At 44.3% G+C, this 19,663-nt stretch overlaps 1 protein-coding gene across 14 annotated transcripts in view; it reads right to left on the reverse strand.

Annotated features, from left to right (window-relative positions):
• ANK2 (ankyrin 2) overlaps positions 1 to 19,663 on the reverse strand; it is a 648,733-nt gene that overhangs the window by 85,639 nt on the left and 543,431 nt on the right. For all 14 annotated transcript variants that reach the window (XM_075543900.1, XM_075543907.1, XM_075543894.1 and 11 more), the window contains 5 exons: positions 19,563 to 19,661; positions 18,566 to 18,664; positions 12,973 to 13,071; positions 11,908 to 12,009; positions 425 to 497 (listed from right to left, as the gene is read on the reverse strand). In XM_075543900.1, the coding sequence (XP_075400015.1) occupies positions 425 to 497; positions 11,908 to 12,009; positions 12,973 to 13,071; positions 18,566 to 18,664; positions 19,563 to 19,661 (472 nt within the window). The remainder of the gene's footprint in view (positions 1 to 424; positions 498 to 11,907; positions 12,010 to 12,972; positions 13,072 to 18,565; positions 18,665 to 19,562; positions 19,662 to 19,663) is intronic.

Here is a 19,663-nt window from a genome sequence, read left to right on the forward strand (position 1 = left end):
GATAGAGTTTAACCAAGTAGAGATGTTGTAATAAACCTTTATAGAGTATGCTTTAGGGTTTTTTGTTTGCTATTCATGTTAAGGCACTTTAATAATAATATCTTTTATCTTAATGAACAATTAACACAATTGTACTATGAAGTAGCTATTTTAACAGATTTTCATGTTTCTTTCTCTTTTTTCCCCCACCCATTTTCCAGTGCTTATATTTAATGAGATACTAAAGATAAACTAATCTAGGGAAAGAAAAAAAAAACTATTCCGAATCCACCCAGTTCCCTCCTACAGGCGGCCAAAGTATTGGGAAACAGGCAAAGGGGAGTGACTAGGTTAAGATAGCTGCCCTCCACACGAGCTTTGTCTCTGAAAACATAGGATGGCTTCCTCCTGCTTAATATCATAGACTGCTTTGTAGGACTCCTACCCTCTTCATCAGAGACGTCAAGCACTTCAGTCATCGTCTCAGGAACATTCAGCTTGTGTTTTTCAGTGATAGTCTGGAAAGACAAAATCAACACTCACGTTAAAAACCAAGCCAAACCCACACTCAGAGTAACCACGGCAGAAGGCGCGCTCAGCAGCAGCAGTGGGCTAACGGGCACTGACCGTTCCATCCACCCCAGTTGTACTCTTGGAAGCTTTATACTTTTATACGCTTTCGTGAAGACGAATTTGTTCTTTCTGTAGACAAATTACCTTTTACCACAGTAACATTGTAGACTAGAACGTTTTTTAAATTCAGTTCCCATATTTGAAACCTAAGATTGTTTGGCAATAGTAGTAATAAGCAAAAGCAAACAAACTGACTGACATCAAGTTAACGCTGACTCATAGTGACCTCTGTGGATTTCCAAGAGAGTGACAGTTCACGGGAGTAGAAAGTTCTGTCTTTCTCCTACAGAGCTGCTGGTGGTTTCAAACGGCTGACCATGCAGATCGCAGCCCAACACATAGCCAGTACACTACTTGGCCACATTGAGTAAGCAGGCCAGTGTTTTCAGGACTTTCTCAAAGTGGATTCAACGAAGTCTCCAGAGAGCCTTCCAAAGAAGTAATGAGCATATGCCGTTTATTGACAACAAAGCCATTATAAACTAAAGTGTGGAAACTGTGAAAGAAAGGAGACATTTGGGCAGAAAATGCGACACGTCTTCTGGGATTTGAGGATCACCAGGAGAGAAACAACTTCTATAGTACGTTATTTGGCTAGGGCTCTGATCTGTTACTGGTTTGCCTTCCATGAATACTTTCAAATCTGCCACCCTTCTTGTCTGGTGCAGGGTTTTAAGTGAGGTTAGTGGAGACTAAGACTTGGCTTTGGTGTTTAACTGCGTAGGGGCCGTCTTACTTCATTACTTATTAGGAACCTGGAAAGTCCCTTAATTTCTATGTATCCCAATTTTCTCCTCACCGGCACAAAGAAAATAGTTGAACTTCTTAAGATTGCTGTGACAATGAAATGAAGTGGATATGGTCTATTTCATATCGCATGGCAAATGGAGCATAAATTATTATCCTAATTTATAAGTCAATATTAAATTCATCTTAAAAATGAAGACTCGCTTAACTTTTTTGCCATTACATGAACTCAAGAAATAATTTGAGCACAATCTGCACGTCAAACACTTCTCTGGACAGGAGAGCACCACAGTTGTTAAATAAATACATAAAAATCTAAGTCTCGTGGTATTGACTACCACGCAAAGACCGAAAGCAAAACAAAACAAAAAACCCAACCCGCTGCCATAGAGTTGATGCCGACTCATACCGCCCCTGCAGGACAGGGTAGAAGTGGCCCGGTGAGGTCCCGAGACTGTAACTCTTAATGGAAGTAGAGAGTCCTGTCTTTTCCTTCAGAGCCTCTGGTTTCAAACTGCTGACCTGAAGCTAGCAGGCCAACACCTAACCTCTATGCCACCAAGACTCCTAGCACGTAAAGACAATTAACTCTAAAATTCCTATCTGTGGAAGTGGTTCTGAAATCTTAATGAGCGCATTCACTTTGAAACCATTATGAAAACTGTGACTGAAAAGCTTGTTTCTTTGACTGTAAGTGTAAAGTGTTCAATTAAAGCCACAGAAGTAAATAAGAAAACTACGTAGGATTTTAAGTTTCACTCCACACGTGCTACACACTTTCCTGTATTGCCACATTAGCTCCAGTTATCACTGTTCTCTTTCAAAAAATAACAGGAAAAGTAAAGTAGATTTGCAAGGCATGGGACGAGGCAGGACGGGGAGCGCCTGTGGCAGTACAGGAAGGGGGGGCTAGAAGCGGGGAGCACTGATGACTGTGTAACCCCACTCAGTGGGATCGACAACAGAATTGTATGTGAATGGATATATTGTGCAAGATTACAAAAAGGTATTAAAGTGGGGGGAAAGGGCTCCTGGAGGAGGGTGGAGGAGGTAGAGGTTAAAGGGGAGCTGATATCAAGGAGTTCAAGAAGAAAGAAAATATTTTGAAACTGATTGTAGTAGCAATTGTACAATGCTTCTTGATGTGACCGAACTATGGAATGTAGGTTATCTGTAAGAGCTCCCAATAAAATGATTAAATATTATTTTTTAAAAATAAAGGTGAGATTAGAACTGATAAACACATGTATGGCCAGAAAGGATTTTCATTCCGCATTGTCTTGGAGAACAATTAAAATAATTACTGACTTACCCTATTTAAAAACAACAAAAACGCCCAGCAGTTTAGCAGGCTTGAGAGCCACATAGGGTTCTTTGAAATAGTCTTTGCGTTGGCAACAGCAAGCAGTGTGGCAGGGCAAGATCAGGGCTGGAGGGTAAGGCCTGCCAAGGGCATTCTCACAGGAGAGCCTTGGCCGCTCTCAAGATTGAGCGGGTGCATTGCAATGAATAATCATAATAATTAACTCTCAGCACAATGTTCCTGGCCTTTTTCTCAATCGATATAGTTTTCCATTTAAAAAAAAAAAACTTCTAAGGAGGCCATATGATCGTTGTGTGTCCTTCAAGAAAATCTATCAAGATAATCCTGTCATGTTAGGTGCAGACCAGCCTTCTGAGACTCACAGCGACCCTGTCAACGGAATGAAGCACCACCTGGTCTGGTCCCATCCTCGCAATTGTCCTTCTGTGTGAGCCCAGTGTCACCGCCACGGTGTCCATCCACGTTGTGGACGGACTTCCTCCTTTTCATTCCTCCTCCACTGTACCAAGCACGATGTCCTTCAGAGACTGGTTTCTCCCGAGAATATGTCCAAAGTATTCCATCTTTCTTCTAAGGGTCATTCTGTTCTTCGTCCATGAGAGGTTTGCTTGTTCTTTTGGAATTCCACAGGACTTTTAATATTCTTTGCGAGCACCGTTATTCAAACGCATGGATTCTTCTTCAGGCTTCCTTATTCCGTGCCGGCTTTCACATGCATAGGAATTCACTGAAAATACTATGGCTTGCGTCAGGGGCACCTGAGACCTCAATGGAACGACTTTGCTTTTCCACAGCTTAAAAGAGGTTTTGTGCAGCAGATTTACCGGCGCAATGTGTCGTTTGATCTCGGCCTGCTGCTTCCATGGGCATTGATGGTGGATGCATGCAAGAAGAAATCTTTGAAAGTTTCCATCTTTTCTCCATTTATCATGATGTCCTCCAGAGGCCCATGAGTCAGAACTGACTCAATGGTGCTTAACAACAACACGATGGGTCCAATTGTGAGGATTTGGGTCTTCTTCACATTGAGTTGTAACCACACTGAAGGCTGCCACACTTGAACTTCACCAGCAAGTGCTTTAGCCCTCCTCACTTTCAGAAAGCAAGGTCGTGTCATCTGCAACGGCAGGTGATGAATAAGTATGCCTCCAATCCTGATGCTGAGTCCTTCTGCATATAATCTAGCTTCTCCAAGTATTTGCTCAGCATACAGATTGAGGAAGTCTGGTGGGGGAAAAACCCCAATTCTCACCTTTCCAGATTTTAAACTGTACATTAGTTCCTTGTTCTGCTCGCATTAACTGCCTCTTGATCCATGTAAAAGTTCTGCAGGAGCAAAATGAAGTGTCCTAGAATCCTGATTCTTCTCAAGGTCAAATACCTTTGCATAGACAATAAAACAAAGGTACACATCTTTCTTATTTTCCCTGCTTTTAGCCAAGGTCCATCTGTGTCAGCAATGATATCCATTGCTTCATGTCCTCTTCATGCTGAATTCCTGGCAGTTCCCTGTTAATACACTGCTGCAGTTATCATCGACTGATCTTCAGCAAGATTTTACTTGCATGGTAAGTCAATGATATTGTTCTAAATTTTAGCATTCTATTGGACCACTATTTTTAAATACGTACACATAAAGAGATCTCTCCCAGACAGCTTTCCAAATTTCTTAGCATGGATTTGCAAGTGTTTCCTGTGCTTCCACAGCTTGTTAAAACACTTCAATTGGTATCCCATCAATCCCTGGGGCCATGTGTTTCATTAATGCCGTCAGTTCTTGATCATATGCTACCTCCTGAAATGTTTGAATGTCAACTAGTTCTTTTTGGTACATTGACTTTGTGTATTTTTACCATCTTCTGTTGATGCTTCCTGAATCACTTAATATTTTGCCTATAGATTCTCTCTTTAAAAAAATGAAAAAAGACCAAAAAGCTGTCGTCTTTGCCTTGAATATAATTGACCCAGCAGATCTCCTTGGAAGTCACTGTTTTATTTGGACATTTTCTAAGGCTTCCTCATGTGACTAAAGGAGTCCTGGTGGAATCGTGGTTACACTTTGGGCTGAGATCCAAAAAGCCAGCGGTTTGAAACCACCATCTGCTCCTTGGGAAGAAGATGTCACTTTCTACTCCTAACAAGAGTCATGGTCAGGGAACCTCGCAGGGCCAGTGCTCCCCTGTGCTGTACGATCACTAAGAGTAGGCATCAGCTTGCCAGCAGCGAGTTTGGTTTGGGGAACGAGCGTGTGGTCCCTGAGAGCACATTTCTGCAGCCCTCCACCCACTGCAGGCACATGTTGAAACTGGAACCCTAGAAGCAAGGAAGAGGAATCTTAAACCACAGTGTGACAAAACGAAATACGCTGGCTCTGAAAATACGCCGCGACCTGGTGTGGAGGGGTCAAGCCGCTGTGTGGCTGACTTCCTGCTTCAGCACGGGAATACATTCCCTTCATCGACTGCCCCTGTTCTCACCAGCCTCTGAGTTTCCCCACCTCTTCTCTCCTCTGTGAGAAATCTTTCCTTTATTTTCCTGGCTCATACTAGCTGTACTTCCTTAGAGAAAGCATCCCCACTGACCCTTACACATTTATTTGTTTAACTGTGCTGAGCTGCGGCTTTGTGCTCTCGCATCCTGTGCTAGTCCCCAGGGTACCACAGCTGCCTGTCTAATCTGCCTCCCACGTCAGAGTGAGTCACTGAATGGAACGCTTGTTTCCCAGAACCTAAGATATAGTAAATGCTTCTGAAAGATAGATTGAATATATTGATGTTATAAAGTCACATCCAAATCAAAGCCCACATAACGACCAAATTGTTTTCCTTTTGGGTAGGATCACAGTTAAGAACATAGGTGTGAACCAAGCAAGTAAGGAGAGTATGTTGTCTCGATAAAGGCACGCTGCTTGGGGTGCTTCAACAACTCCACAGCATTTCACTCCTACAAACGTACAACGACGGAGGAAAGACAAAAGCATCTATCCAAGGATCTGAAGGTTAAAAGGCAAGGGCATGTGTCGACTGAGCAAGTTGGCTTAGACTGCTATAATCATGATATGGTACATGGTTCATGTGAACGTTTCACACGGATATACTGTAACCAATGTTTTGTGTCTGCGGGCCTAACTCTGCACAGTGGAGTTACTCCAAGGAAGTGTCAAAGTGCTGCTGTCAGTGTTCCATCACACATTTGACTTCCTGGGACCAGGGCCCAGTGAGGGCCACGTTTTCAAAAGGTCCTCCAGAAGGTCTATATGCCAGCTCCATGTGAGAACCCTTTGAGGACAGATATTAGAGAAACTGTATATATTGCCCCCAAAGAGTTTGCGTTTAGAATATGAAATAGAGACCATCTTACTATGGCATCCTATTGCCACTTTTCTAGAATGTTTTATATGTAAACATCTTACAGTAAATAAAATGATCAGAAAATATGAAGGATTGTCTATAAGCAGATGCCTTTTTGTTTGAAAATAAATGATGGAAATAGTTTCTAAAGAAGCTCTACTGGCTGGGAGGTTGAGTGTCTAATTTCCAAATGCTGATGATGGACCGGGTGTTCTTCGCACATGTGATAGAAGTCATTTGCTTTAGACTGGGGGCTGAGAACCAACAGGGTTACTATCGGGAAACATACTGAACATATTGGACAACAGAAGAACAACACAATGGTGATCGTATTGATTATGGATTGTTTTCTGCATAAATATTAAAAACTGCTGTGTATGTGCATGGTAGATACAGTATGCATTTATATATAACATAGTTCTTGACCTATTTCTTGAATCTATTTCTTGAATCAATGACATGTTTTCCTATTCACACTTAATGTTAAAGGCTGAATACATATTTTTCCCTTGGAAAGCTTGGAAAGCAGGAATGTGTTTCATCTGAATAGTACATAAAAAATAAGGATATAATTAAATTATCATAGGTATTCTCTTCTATAAAATTTAAGATTGAGTCCAGATTAGAAACAACTTTAAAATGATAATCTATAGTATACCATATAGACATCTGGTGGGAAGCATTTATATCAGATAATAAAACAAAATAAATCTTATAGTAGGTAGAACGAAGGCCAAAACAGAACTTGAAAATATATCACCTATGGGCCAAATAACGATAATGAAACAGATGTATTTACTATGCTATCTACAAATGGTGGATAGTATTGGTTTGTTTTATGCATAAGAAGATATGTGCTTAACTAATTCTACTGAATCAGTTTCCCCGGTCAATCATTTCGTTTATAAGACACACTTTCTAAGACCCCATAGCCTCTATGGGTCTCAACCTTCCTAATGCTCTGACCCTTTCATACACTTCCTCATGTTGTGGTGACCCCCCCCCCAACCAAAAAATTATTTTCGTTGCTACTTCATACCTGTACTTTTGCTACCGCTATGAATCGGGCGACCCTGTGAAAGGGTCATTTGACTCCCACAGGGGTTGCGACCCACAGGTTGAAACCCGCTGCTACAGAGGGATGGTAATATTTATCAAGCCTTCAGCTTTCTACAGTGGAGGCACAGGTTAAACTTGTTTCTGCTTGCAAAACTATTTATGCTATTTATACCTGTTCATGTCGTTTTTAAACGAAATCATATATTTTTTGTGCGTGTGTTTTTGCAGAAATCAATTTAAATCTTTTGGGACGTTTCATTGAAGTTCAGACACCAAAAATACCTGCTACTCATATGTTGAAACAACGATGGCAGATTGAAGGCGAGGCTGCCAAAGTGTCAAAGAATGCTGTAAGCAATAGAGCACCTGGCTCTTTTGTTAAAAGGTAACTGAGCTTTTCCATGAACGTGCTGAAGTCACTCACATATATGGTATTATTAGTGCTGTTTGTGCAAGAATGGCAACTTAGCCTTCTAGTAAGCGGAGCAAAGAAAAGGTATCGTGGCTCTGCCTCAAATGGATGCAGTGGCTTTATAGACAGGCATCGCACGGCCAGCCTTAGGTTCTCCTCAATGCACTGCAGCATCAGCGAGCGCTAAGGGTTTTGCATAGTTTTTGGAATTTTTAACTGTAATTTGTATATAATTCTCTGAAGTTTAGTGCTCGGTGCGCTACATATCGACGACTATATGCACCAAAAAATATGGTCACTTTAAAATTATGCAAGTAATCAAATAACTAGGCCAGAAAGGGTCAACAGGTACAGGGATACCTCCTAGCTCACAGTTCTTCCAAGCTGCCTTAAGAAGTGGAGCTTGTTGACGTCTGCTGCTGCAAGGGGTCCCTCCCCTGGGATGGACTGTCCAGCACACATAAAGTGATTCCAATCCCAGGGGACATTAAAATATCTGACACCCCTGCTAAGTTCTGCAAAAATAGAGCTAGAAAAGCGAAGGTTAAGAAAACAAGCCCGGATTCCAACCAGGCCTCCGCTATTTTTTTAGCAGCGACTTTCCCTTTATGAACCCTTGTTTCACTCTTGACTCTACACAGTAAGTTTACTCAAGCTTTGGGATGAAGGTTCTGGGAGAAAGAAGAGCAAAGGAAACTTGCTTTGATTCAAGAGAGCTCACACAGCTAGCTGCTCAGCATCAGATGAATCCAACTGAAGTGGGAGTACGTTACTGCCATGGCTATGACCCCCCTAGTAATTCCCAATATTTTAAAAAATAGATTTAATTTAATAACTTGAGTAATTATTCAATTATCTCTGGCACTATTTGCTACCAGTAGTTGTTGCAGACTAATTTTAGTGAATAGGAAACTTGAGAAATCTGTACGATGACTCTTTCGTAGAAACCAAAAAGGAGCACTTCTTTTTTCCATTTTATTGCTGAACATCGGGAAAGAAACCTTTCTTTCACAAAGCTTCGTATGGGCTACTCTTAGTCACCAGGGCTTCCGCTTCAGCAGAGCCAACATCAGTTATTGCAGAGTGAGTAAAAACCTGGGCTTTGGACTCTGCCACCTAAATTTCAATCTTGCTGTGAGGAATATCTGGAATTAGCAAATATTAATGATTGTTTTTAATGCCATTCCTCAATTACACCCCTCTGTGGACAAAAGACAAATTTTCAAACCTTTCCCCAAAGAGAGGCAGTCTAAAAAGTAAGGTGACTCATATCACAGATAATATGTTTTCACATTCTACCCATATCCCATCTTCTACTTTATAAACCAAGAAAACCCACAATTTTAAGAGCACCCAGTGCTGACAGAGGAAAACAACTCCCAGAGAAGGAGAACATGAAAACAGGGCGACAGCAGCACATGTCGCCACGGACACTGTGCATCGAGATAAACAGAGTACTTGGGTAGTTCATGTGAACTGCTGAAAATGGAAATGCTGCTTGGTTTGATATTCATGGGCTGGCTTTCCACCTAGACACTTGAATACTAAGTACACTGGTCTTTGTTGGAGCCGTCAATAGCCAGCCGGGCTGGGTAGAGAACAGCAGTCACCAGCCCGGAAGGACAGCTGGGGAGGGGTTGAAGGAGGAGTCTGGATGTGCTGGGAGACAGTTGAATTTCTAAGCAGGTGTCTGAGAACCTGTTTATGAGCTAAATGCTCCTCTTCTAAATATATATTTTTTGTGTTTAATTTCATTCCCTTTCAAGTAACATTTATGATGCTGAACTTTTTGGAAACTGGGCGTGTAAGTGACATAGCTTTGTTGTTATTAAAGAATTTCCTTTTTAAAAAAGCCCCAAAGAGCTTATGCTCCACTCCCACTCCATGGGAAATTGTTGGAGGGAGGAGCCAGCTTCTAGCCATTGATAACTCTTTTGCAAACGGCACAGTAGCTAGCCTATACTTTATTACCAATAAATAGTGAATGAATAAATTAATGGAAAAGCAGACACCCAAAAGATGCAACTGTGCCATCTAGTGGTATCCTGATAAAAATGCACATCAATGGTTCTCTAGGGAAAGGGTAATGGAATTGACACAAAACAAGATGTGTTTGGTCAATCTTGCCACCCACAGCTTCATTTTTCTGGATTGTACGCATGATTTCAAGGATGCTAAGTAGAGTGACATACCCTGAATATTTTCCCGATATAAGAAATCCTATAGGAAGAAAAAGGGAGTCTTGGTGTGTAGTGACTACGCACGGGCTGCTAACCATGGTGTCAGCAGTTAGAGGCCACCACTAGTTGCTTGGTGGGAGCAAGCCTAGGCTTTCTATGCTCGTGAAGAGTGACAGTCTCAGAAACTCACAGGGGCAGTCCTACCCTGTCCTATAGGATCGCTACAAACCGAAATGGACTATGGTTTTATAGTAAGAAAAAAAAAACCCAAACCAACAAAATCCATTGTCGTCAAGTGGACTCCGATGTCACTACATGGGGGTTCTTCCCAGACCAAATCTTTACGGATCAGGTAGTGTCATGCTTCTCTCCCAGAGGTGCTGTGCGGGTTTGAACCACAGGCTGTGCAATGAGCAGCCTGATATCTAGCCCAAAGCCCAGCGAGGGCTCCTTATGGTAAGATCAAAGCCATCGCCATTGTCCAGGCAAACTCATAGCCACCTTCGAGGAGAGAGGAGAACTGTCCCTTTGGTTTTCCGAGGCTGACGGGATGCTGGTGTGAAGCACTCCGCAGTCCCTGGGAACAGGTCAGGGAGCTGCTTCCCCAAAGTGCCAGCTTTGCACCCTGTGGAGCATAGCTGTGTACTCTGTACATGTGCGTTGAGATCTGTCACCAGCCACTCACAAGAATCGATAGTGGTCCTCCATAGCAAGATGCTAAGCAGAACAAGACAGGGGTTCCTCTCAGCATGTATTAAAGCTCAATATGAAGTCTTTAAACATATTGTGCTTTCCCCCACTTAGGGGCCAACAGCAGTAACCTGGGTGAAGGGACACAGTGGGTGGCATAAGATATGAAAATAATAATAATTGATCGTTTATCAGGGGTTCGTGAGGGTGAGGAGGTAGGGGGGAGGGAAAAAGAGAAAAGCTAATGCCAAGGGCTCAAGCAGAAAGGAAATGTTTTGAAAAGAATGATGGCAACATGTGCACAAATGTGTTTGACACAACTGATGTTACAAAGAGCTGTCAGAGGCCCCAATAAAATGATTTATTAACTTAAAAAATACTGTGCTTTATTGGCCAAGGGTTTTCAGATTCTGCTTGAGAAAGCGAGCAGGACTATTCTCTGCTGTGTCCATTCAGTCTGTGCCCGCATTTCATTAGTCTGTGAACAATTCTATTTAAAATGTCCCATCAAGCCAGTTGTGCCTGCAGTCCACGTCAACCGGGACTTGCCGTCAGCATGAAGAATAAAATTCCCTTCTCTTCCCTGACATGCATCCAAAGATTGCAGTGTTCCAAAATCTAGATGCATCACGCCCAGCTTGAGGCACATGCTACAACCTCGCTCAGGGTTTTCTACCTGTTGCTTTAAGAGTGAGTGCCTCCCAGGGACCTCTAAAGCTTTTCTGTGGCTCTGCTTCTCTGCCTCACTAAAGCTGTTGTTCTTTAAGTTCAAGCTTAAAGTTCAAGGTTAAAAAGAAGAGGAAACATGTAGATGCAAATATACAACTGCATTCCCACTGTGAGTTCTCAGCTCCCCCCTTTTAAGAGGCTCTGCTCCCACAGAGCAGTCCCAGAGGAAAGCTCTCATTCTGCAGTGTCTGTGAGAAAGGCAGAAACCAATCCCTGTTCTCTCCTAAAGAACTATCACTGTATGGAAAACAGTGAAAGTTAAAAAACAAACAAACAAATGATACAGTTCCATTTCTGGGTAGAAATTAATAAGTAGAAATAAGAACAGTAAGGATGAACTGTCCTCCATGGAATACATTGGACTCAGTGGTGAGGATCATCCTCCACCATGGTCTTGCCAAGGGCTCCTGAGCCAGCCTTTTTCCAGAAGTTTGCTGTTGGCGCGTTCTACCACTCTGCTGGCAGTGGGTGCAAAAGGGCCAGGGTCAGTCACCGGATCGAGACCCCACCATTGTCCACAGTCACAGGACGTGGGTTTTCTACGGGGAACTGCCGCTGATGAACAGAAGCGAAGCCCCCATGAGCCCGTGGTGGGACACTGCAGTGACGCTGGCCTATGTCCAAATTCAAGCGGCAAAGAGATGTACGATCCACCGCCTAGCACCCCCAAAGAAGCCCAAAAGTTAAAGCTCAAAACATTTTGTGAGTAGCAACCTCTTCGGCTCGAAAACCGGGCGGGGTGGGGGTGGGTGGGGAGGGGGTTAGGGGGAGCCGAGCCAACGCTGGCCGGTGACTTGAACTCACCGTGGTGGTGGTGGTGGTGACCTCTTCCGTGACAACCTTCAGGGTGTCCACCACGGAGATGTAGCCCAGCCGCTTCGCGATCGCCAGGGCGGTGTTGCCATTCTGAAGGAGAGGGAGCGGGAGCGAGGGGGGCGAGAGTGAGACGGACGGAAGGGAGGACGGCCGAGGGAGCCAATGAGATCACCCGAGGCTCCGCGTGAGCCAGCCTTTCCTCCCCAAACCAGGCACCGCTCCGGAAAATCACTAGTTTGTACCATGACATCTAAATCTGTCTCTGTAACTTCTTTAGACTATAGGCCAGGTCACCATGGTAACACAACAAGCGCGCATCTGCTCGCTCTCTCTCTCTCTCTCTCTCTCTCTCTCTCTCTCTCTCTCTCTCTCTCTCTCTCTCTCTCTCTCTCTCTCTCTCTCCTCTCTCTCTCTCTCTCTCTCTCAAAAGCGCTGGAGCGTTTACCCTCAGGTGGTCAAATAGCTCTTCAGGCGCCGTTCCGGGCGCCTCCAAAAATAAACAGCGGCCAGGAAGAGGTGCCCTAGGCCCGTTCGGAGGTCACGCCATGGGCTGCAGGTGTGACGGGGAACACCACCACCTATTTGGCTGCAGCTGTGCAGAAGCTCCTCCCGAACCGAAAGCACACAACTCAGCAATTCGGGCTCCTGCCGGGGCCACCGGGGGAACTCCGGTTTGTTGAATAGCTGTGCTTAGTTTACATTTCAATGACTCCTCCTTTCAATGAGCTTTGTCTAAACCAGCAGCCTCTGAAACTGCGCTCCTTAAGAGGAGGGGAGCAGGGCTTGGCTGGGGCTCTTGTCTGAGAGCCAGCTGTTAGCCCAGCGCGGCCCAGCAGCCCAGGAGGAGACCCCTCACCTCTCTCCCCAGCAAACTCTCCCAGTGAAGTTACTCAGACATCTCCCCAGGCTTTTCCATGAGGTTTCTCTCCAGAATCCAGCTGCGTATTTCAGGAGGATGTATTACAACTCATTACAACTCGGCTCAGAGAAGAGGCCAGAGCCTGAGAGGAGGATGAGGATGAGGGATGGGGAGGGCAACCCAGCATTGCTTACCGCGGTGGTGGCATTGGGCTTGGCCCCGTGCTGCAGCAGGATGTTAATGATGTGTGTGTGGCCTTGCTGGGCGGCCTGGTGCAAAGGCGTGTAGCCATTCTGTGGACGGACGGCCGTGGCAGTGGGAAGGGCATTGGTTGACAGAAGAAAAAGAAGACAAATTAGGTTAGCCTTCCATTTGACACCTCCCAAATCTTACTTACAAAACCATCCATCCCGCAGGCTTGGTTTATCTGGCGCTCAAGGCTACCAGCCACCTGCTTCTCAGCAGCAAACACCCTCACACCTTCTGCTCCTGGGGAAGAGACTAGGCTTAGAAACAGGAGAGGGAACGGACAACAAATCATTCTTCTTGGTTTTAGCTCAGCCAGTTAGCGGGAAAAGTGGGCCCCCGCTAAGCTAAGAAAGGGGGCTTTACCAGAGAAAGGTGGGCATCACAATGAGCTCTCTGGAAAACACGGACTGAAGGTTGGAGCGAGGCTTACAGAGTCCAAGTCAATGAAAGCCAGTCCACATCTTACATTCCTTTCTGAGAACAACTTTGGTCAAAGAAACTTGCGTGCCTGCGTGCGTGCGTGCGTGCGTGTGTGTGTGTGTGTGTGTGTGTGTGTGTGTAACAGAAGGCTTCCCTGGAAGTAGAGTAACTTGTCCTCACTAGAAAATGTTTGGCGTGGGTTTTTAAATCGAGTGGCGTCAGTGCTTACACATTGGGCTGCTCGCTGAAAGGTCAGTGGTTCAAACCTACCGGTGACGCTGAGGGAGGGTGAGACCATCTCTTCCCATGAAGACTGAAAGGCTTGGAAGCTGAAAGGGCAGTTCTACTCTGGCCTTTGAATAGAAATTGCCTCTGTGGTGGTAGGTGGATTTGCTTGTTTGTAAGTTTGTTTGTTTGGTCAGGTTCTTTTTTCACATATGAGCCTAAACTGTCATGCCGATGACAACTCGGTAATTCTAGATTTCGGTGCAAAGTATGTGAAGGTTAGTGTGAAGTCAGTCTTGCCAAGAAGGGTAGTGAGTGGTAGGGTGGAGGGGGGGGGCACAGGTTATTACAGCTTCCAGTTAATTTTCAAATGCTGTCCTGGAGTGCTCAGGAGTTAAACAAGGCATTAACAACACCGGTTGGCACCGGATAGCTCCATTTGTGTTGGAGAATTGTGCTCCATGTGGTTCTCGATGTTGGGTTTTTCAAAAGTAGATCGCCAGACCTTTATTCCAAGGCAGCTATGGGAATATTCAAATCCTGAACCTTTCAGGGAGCAGCCGAGTATGTGAAATGTTTGCACCAGCCAGGGGTGTAAAGGCATACTGATCATTTCTTGAGCATTCATTTTGTATCAAATAGTGGACCTTACATGTAATTGCCTCTCATTCATTCTCAAAAAAAACCCAAACAAACAAAACTGAAGTCGTGCCTACAGGGCAGCATAGAGCGGCCCTGGTGGGTTTCCAAGACTGTAACTTGATGGGAGTCGAAAGTCTCTTCATCTGTCTGAAAATGTGAATAATTGGCATTTACATAATCAAAAATTGTTGCCTGAATGAGCAAAGAGCCTTGGTGGTCTAGTGGTCACACACTAGGTTGCAATCTGCGTGGTTGGCAGTTCAAAACCACCAGTAGCTCCATGGATGAAAGACTGGGCTTTCTACTCCTGTTCATAGTTACATCTGAGAAACCTACAGGGGTCACTATGAGTCTGCGTTGACTCGATGACCTTGAGTTTGGAGTTTTTTAGAATATGTAAATGAACACCTGATTGAACACATGCATATTCATATCCTCATTCCAGAGATTATAAAATGAAAGATGGCAGAATCAAGTATTTTCTTTGCCATCATTCTGGTTCAAATCATTTATACAAGATCATGATAGCAAATGGATATGAGAATGACTATTTGTGTTATTTGTCTACCTCCCACCTGACAAATCTTTATCTATACACTTTAGACCACGTTGTCCTGTACTATAAATTCTGAATGGCCCATCTCTATCTTCAGCTGGTATAGTTCTTATATCCAACATCTGTGGCCCTCCATGATTCATGTGCAGACATTTGCTTATCCTGTCCACATGCGGTGCCTGCACATATGGACAGAGGGCCATAGGATTCTCTACATTCTCGGTGGCTTTCCCATCCAAAGATATAAATCCAGAGGCATGAAAGTCTCTCTCTGAGGGCCTTTCAGTCTGTGGCCCATCCACAGCTCCACCACATGGAAATTCTCCTGTCCTCTATAATCCCACAGCAGAATGACCCTCAGACACTCCAAAATATGAACAAAGCGCAAGGACCTTGAAACATTTAGCTGGGGCTCTGCTCTCAACCCACTAAGTCTCTTATCCATGGGCATTAATGCGAAGCCATGCTATCTCTTTTCTAATCTATTCTTCTTTCCCATTGTGTTTATGAAGTTTGCCCTCCCAGATCTGGTTTACATCCGTTTACAGAATCAGCCAAGTTCATCCACTCAACAAGCACTTGCTAAGCCCGCACTAAGTGCTGGACAGTGAATGCTTACATAAATTAATCATGTCTCAGTAACAGCCTTGTCCTCAATAGCTCACAGCACGAGGATCCTTCAATGGACATTTTAGCCAAAAAAAAAACAAAACAAAAAAACTCCCTCCCCAAAGTGCAACAAAACCTGTTGCCAACGAATCGATGCTAGCGCATAGAGTGACCCTGTAAGCCAGCAGAAGTGCTTGTTTCCCAGGCTGCACTCTTCACAGAAGCAGTCGGCCACTTCGTTCTTTCTGTTAGCAGCCAAGCATGCAGTCCCTCCCCCTCCAGGATGTCTGCCTATCCCCCAAACCTGATTTCATATAACCTTTACCCAAAGCCTTTGACTCATGAGAAGATATGCCCAGAACGTTTGAAGCAATCCAAATGGGTTTCCACGACCTATTGGCTGAAGCTTAACCACTGAGGACGTCTACGTCCAGTTCTTCCACCAGCACACCACTCCTTGACACCTTCATCGTCTCATCACAAGTTCAGTGAAGTTCAAAGGAGTGTTCCGTGCCAATGGTTTTTAAAAGTATCGAGTTAAGTGAGAATGATAACAAACATTTTCGCAAGGGATTTTGCCTCAGTCCACAACTTTATCATCTTTTTAGACAATTTTATAAAGACATTTTAATATGACATGCTATAATTCCAAACCCTTTCATAATGAAACACATCATTAAGCCAAATATGATTTTTAAAGGCAGAGTTTCATTCTAATTTTAAGCAACCAACAGTCCCAGAAAATAAAGCTATTTTTCATATCTTTCTATCAAGCCATGAAGGTGCAGAATAGAGGCAGTACAGTGTTTTTAAGTTTTCAAAGAAGAGGAGCCATTGTTTACTAACTGTGGATACACATAGACATCAGGTCTAAAGGAACCTCTCTCTCGCTCCAGGTGAAAAATTTCTGAAAAATTTATTAAAAGATTGTCTTCTGAAATATGTATTTATCTACTCCCTAAAGACCCATGGCTCCAATTTTAATGAGAAAAGTTACACAGTTCCCTTAAGGAAAGCAACAACACTGCCTTGTTGAAATAAGGTTCTCTCTCAGTTAAATGCCCATGTGAACACAGATGAAATCTTGGGAGGGAGGGCACTGACGCGATCTAGAGATGATACAGATGTCTCCGAGGGGATTGGTCCCAGGGCCCCCTGGATAGCAAAATCCTCACACAGGCGCCTTCTATAAAATGGTGTATTATTTTCATAACTATATACATTTCCTCCCATACACTTTATTTCACCTCTAGGTGACTAATACAGTACCTAATATAGTGGAAATTCTATGGCTTTGACCACTTAACTGCTTTGGTGGATTTTCCCCCTGTAGAATATTTTCCATCTGTGGTTGGTTGAATGTGAGGGTGCATTTCCCATGGATACCAAGGGCCAACAGAGTTTGCCTGGCTTCTAAATTGTGTGGCATTTCCACCATCAAACACATAACAAGAGTAAGGGGGAAAACTATGTATGGGAGGAAAAGAAACCCTCAAAGTCTCATTCCGTTGTTTCATTTGTTTGCATTTCAACAAGAATGTCCCTGGACAGCATATGCAAAGCTGACTCTGCACATATGAAACTATGAGGTAAGGCTTCAGCATTTATTTTATAGCATTTAGCTGACTCAAAATAAATCGGAAGAGAACTCAAGAAATGGGCAGAAAGGTGTTGGTGCTGTTAGCTGCCAACGAGTCAGCCCCTTGGTCATAGGTGCCCCTGCCTGCCTCCCCACCACCCCCACCCCCTAGACAGCAGCAAGGACCACCGCTCAGTCCTGCAAATAATCATGACTGTGGGTAGAAATGCTTCGTTTCTATTTCTTTGTAGAGGATAGAAAGAGAAAGTCCATCTTACAAAACTGACGCATGTTTCTATTTAGCTTGAGGGATGGCTTTGGATGTTGCTTGCGCTCCATTGCTTGAGGCTGCTCACATAGCTAGAGTTGGGCACTTCTGGTGTATACACTTTAACATATATGGGCATGTGCAAATAAGCACTTTCTTTAAACCAAACAGCCTTGAATTTTAACTTAAGTTGTGCAGAGTAAAACTGAAAGGCCCAACCAGTTGCCACTGAGTTGATTCCAACTCCTGACAACCGTGTGTGTGTGTGTGTGTGTGTGTGTGTGTGTGTGTGTGTGTGTGTGTGTGTGTGTAGAACTATGCTCCATGGGGTTTCCAATGCCTAATTTATAGGGGAAAGATGGCCAGGCCTTTCTTTCCATTTGGGAGGACTCGACCTGCCAACCTTTCCGTTAGTAGCCATGCCCCTTTGCTGTTCATACCATTCAGGGACTCAGGATGCATCTTAGTAGAAACTACAGTACACCTTTCCTTTTCACCTTGAACTAGTCTGAGTACACTGTAGTGAACAGGACCTTTCAGACACCACTGGACAGATCAGTTTGGATAAGTGAGGCCTTCAAAGGACTTGAGAACTTCCAGGCCAGTCCTTACATACTCCCTGAGCATGACTATGTGGTCCCTCCACAGCCATAGAGTACATTCTAACTGATACACCCCTACAGGAGAGAGCAGAATCGCTCCTTAGGGTTTCTGCAACTGGACACCTTTATAGGTGCAGACAGCCTTATCTTTCTTCCAGGTGGGTTTGAATGACTGACACTCTGGTTAAGCCTAATGGTGAATGTACGGAGTCACCAGGGATCCTTCTGGTGTGACCGAATTGAATGAAAACGAATGGGTTGGGTCTAAACCACCTGTCTAAAGAGGGCAGAGGCAGGGAAGACGGCACCAAGACCCTAAGACAACATAAAGGGGCTCTACCAGAACATCAAGATGTTTGATCAGACACCTATTATATCCTACAGTAGACAGTTGGGTCAGTGACTTTAACTTTATAGGATAAGTGGTCTGTAAAGGGGAGGGACCTGTCTGTCGAGGATTACCTGAATGTAAAACCCCAAACAATTATAAAATTACATCGCTTCTTAGAAATCATACTAGCACAACTCAAAACAAAACCCCACACAAAATACACAACTTGCAGCTATGGCCGGCTACGGAGTCACGTGAGCACAAATAGACGCAAAGGCTCACTGGCCATGAGCACAAATATGTTACCTTGGTCTTTGCATTCACATTTGCTCCCTGCTTCAGAAGAAAGTTGACCATTTTCACATTTCCATAGTGGCAGGCGACAATTAAAGGAGTGTAGCCGAGCTGTGATAAAAAATGTTTTAAAAGGAACATAAATAAAAACAAACAAGGCAGAAACTTTACCACTTTAGTGGTGAGTACACAAGGAGAGGAGAAACAGGATTTAAGGAAGTGTGGATGGGTAGAAATTCAATTTGGCTGTGCAAATATTACGTGGTATGTAGGTATGCTGTGTATATGTATGTATCTGTGGATACACGTATGCATACAAGCAGATCTCTAATCCGAGGGGACGTGATACCAGCAAGCGTGAGAAGACGTGTGTGGTTTAATACCACAAAGAACTAAGCAGGGGTACAAACAGTCCCATCTAAATGCAGGACTGGCTCTGGCAGCACAATCCGGAGGAGGTGGATAGAGGATGCAGTTATGTGGGCCCCGAAGGAGTTTTAAGAGTCAATACCCAGCGAAGGGAAACTGAAAATCTCTCCACCATCGACCTCCTGGAGGCCTGGCAGGGCCGAGTAGACCTGTCCCCCCTATGGGTTTTCAAGACCTTAATTCTTGACAAGCGCACACAGCCTCGTCTTTCTCTCAAGGAGCAGCGGTCACGATGCAGATCGTATGGCTAGCGGCTCGGTGTGTCACCCACGACGCCACCAGAACTCATTTACAGAGAAGGGAAGGGCTTTTTCTCATCAACGGCAGGGAGGCAGGCAAGAACATGAGGGAAATGGGTAGACCTCTGTCTGCGAGCATCCAGACACTGTGCTATCTACTCGGCTGTGACTGCACATGAATGAGGAGCTTCTGTGTGCTTGTGAGCAAGAGATAACCACGGTTAGGCTATGTTGCTGAGTAGAAGGAACAAGAAGTGAGACTTGGATTCAGGGTGACATCAGTGGAAGCTCCCAGGGAAATCCTGCAAATTGGTGTGCGCCATGACAGTGACTGGGCTTACCTTTGTGTGGGCATCTTGGTCGGCCCCATGTTTGGTGAGCATATCCGCAACGTTCACTTTATCTTCCTGGGCTGCCAGGTGTAAGGACGTGAGCCCACTCT

This window comes from Tenrec ecaudatus, chromosome 3 (genome assembly GCF_050624435.1).
Source record: "Tenrec ecaudatus isolate mTenEca1 chromosome 3, mTenEca1.hap1, whole genome shotgun sequence".
NCBI lineage: Eukaryota > Metazoa > Chordata > Mammalia > Afrosoricida > Tenrecidae > Tenrec > Tenrec ecaudatus.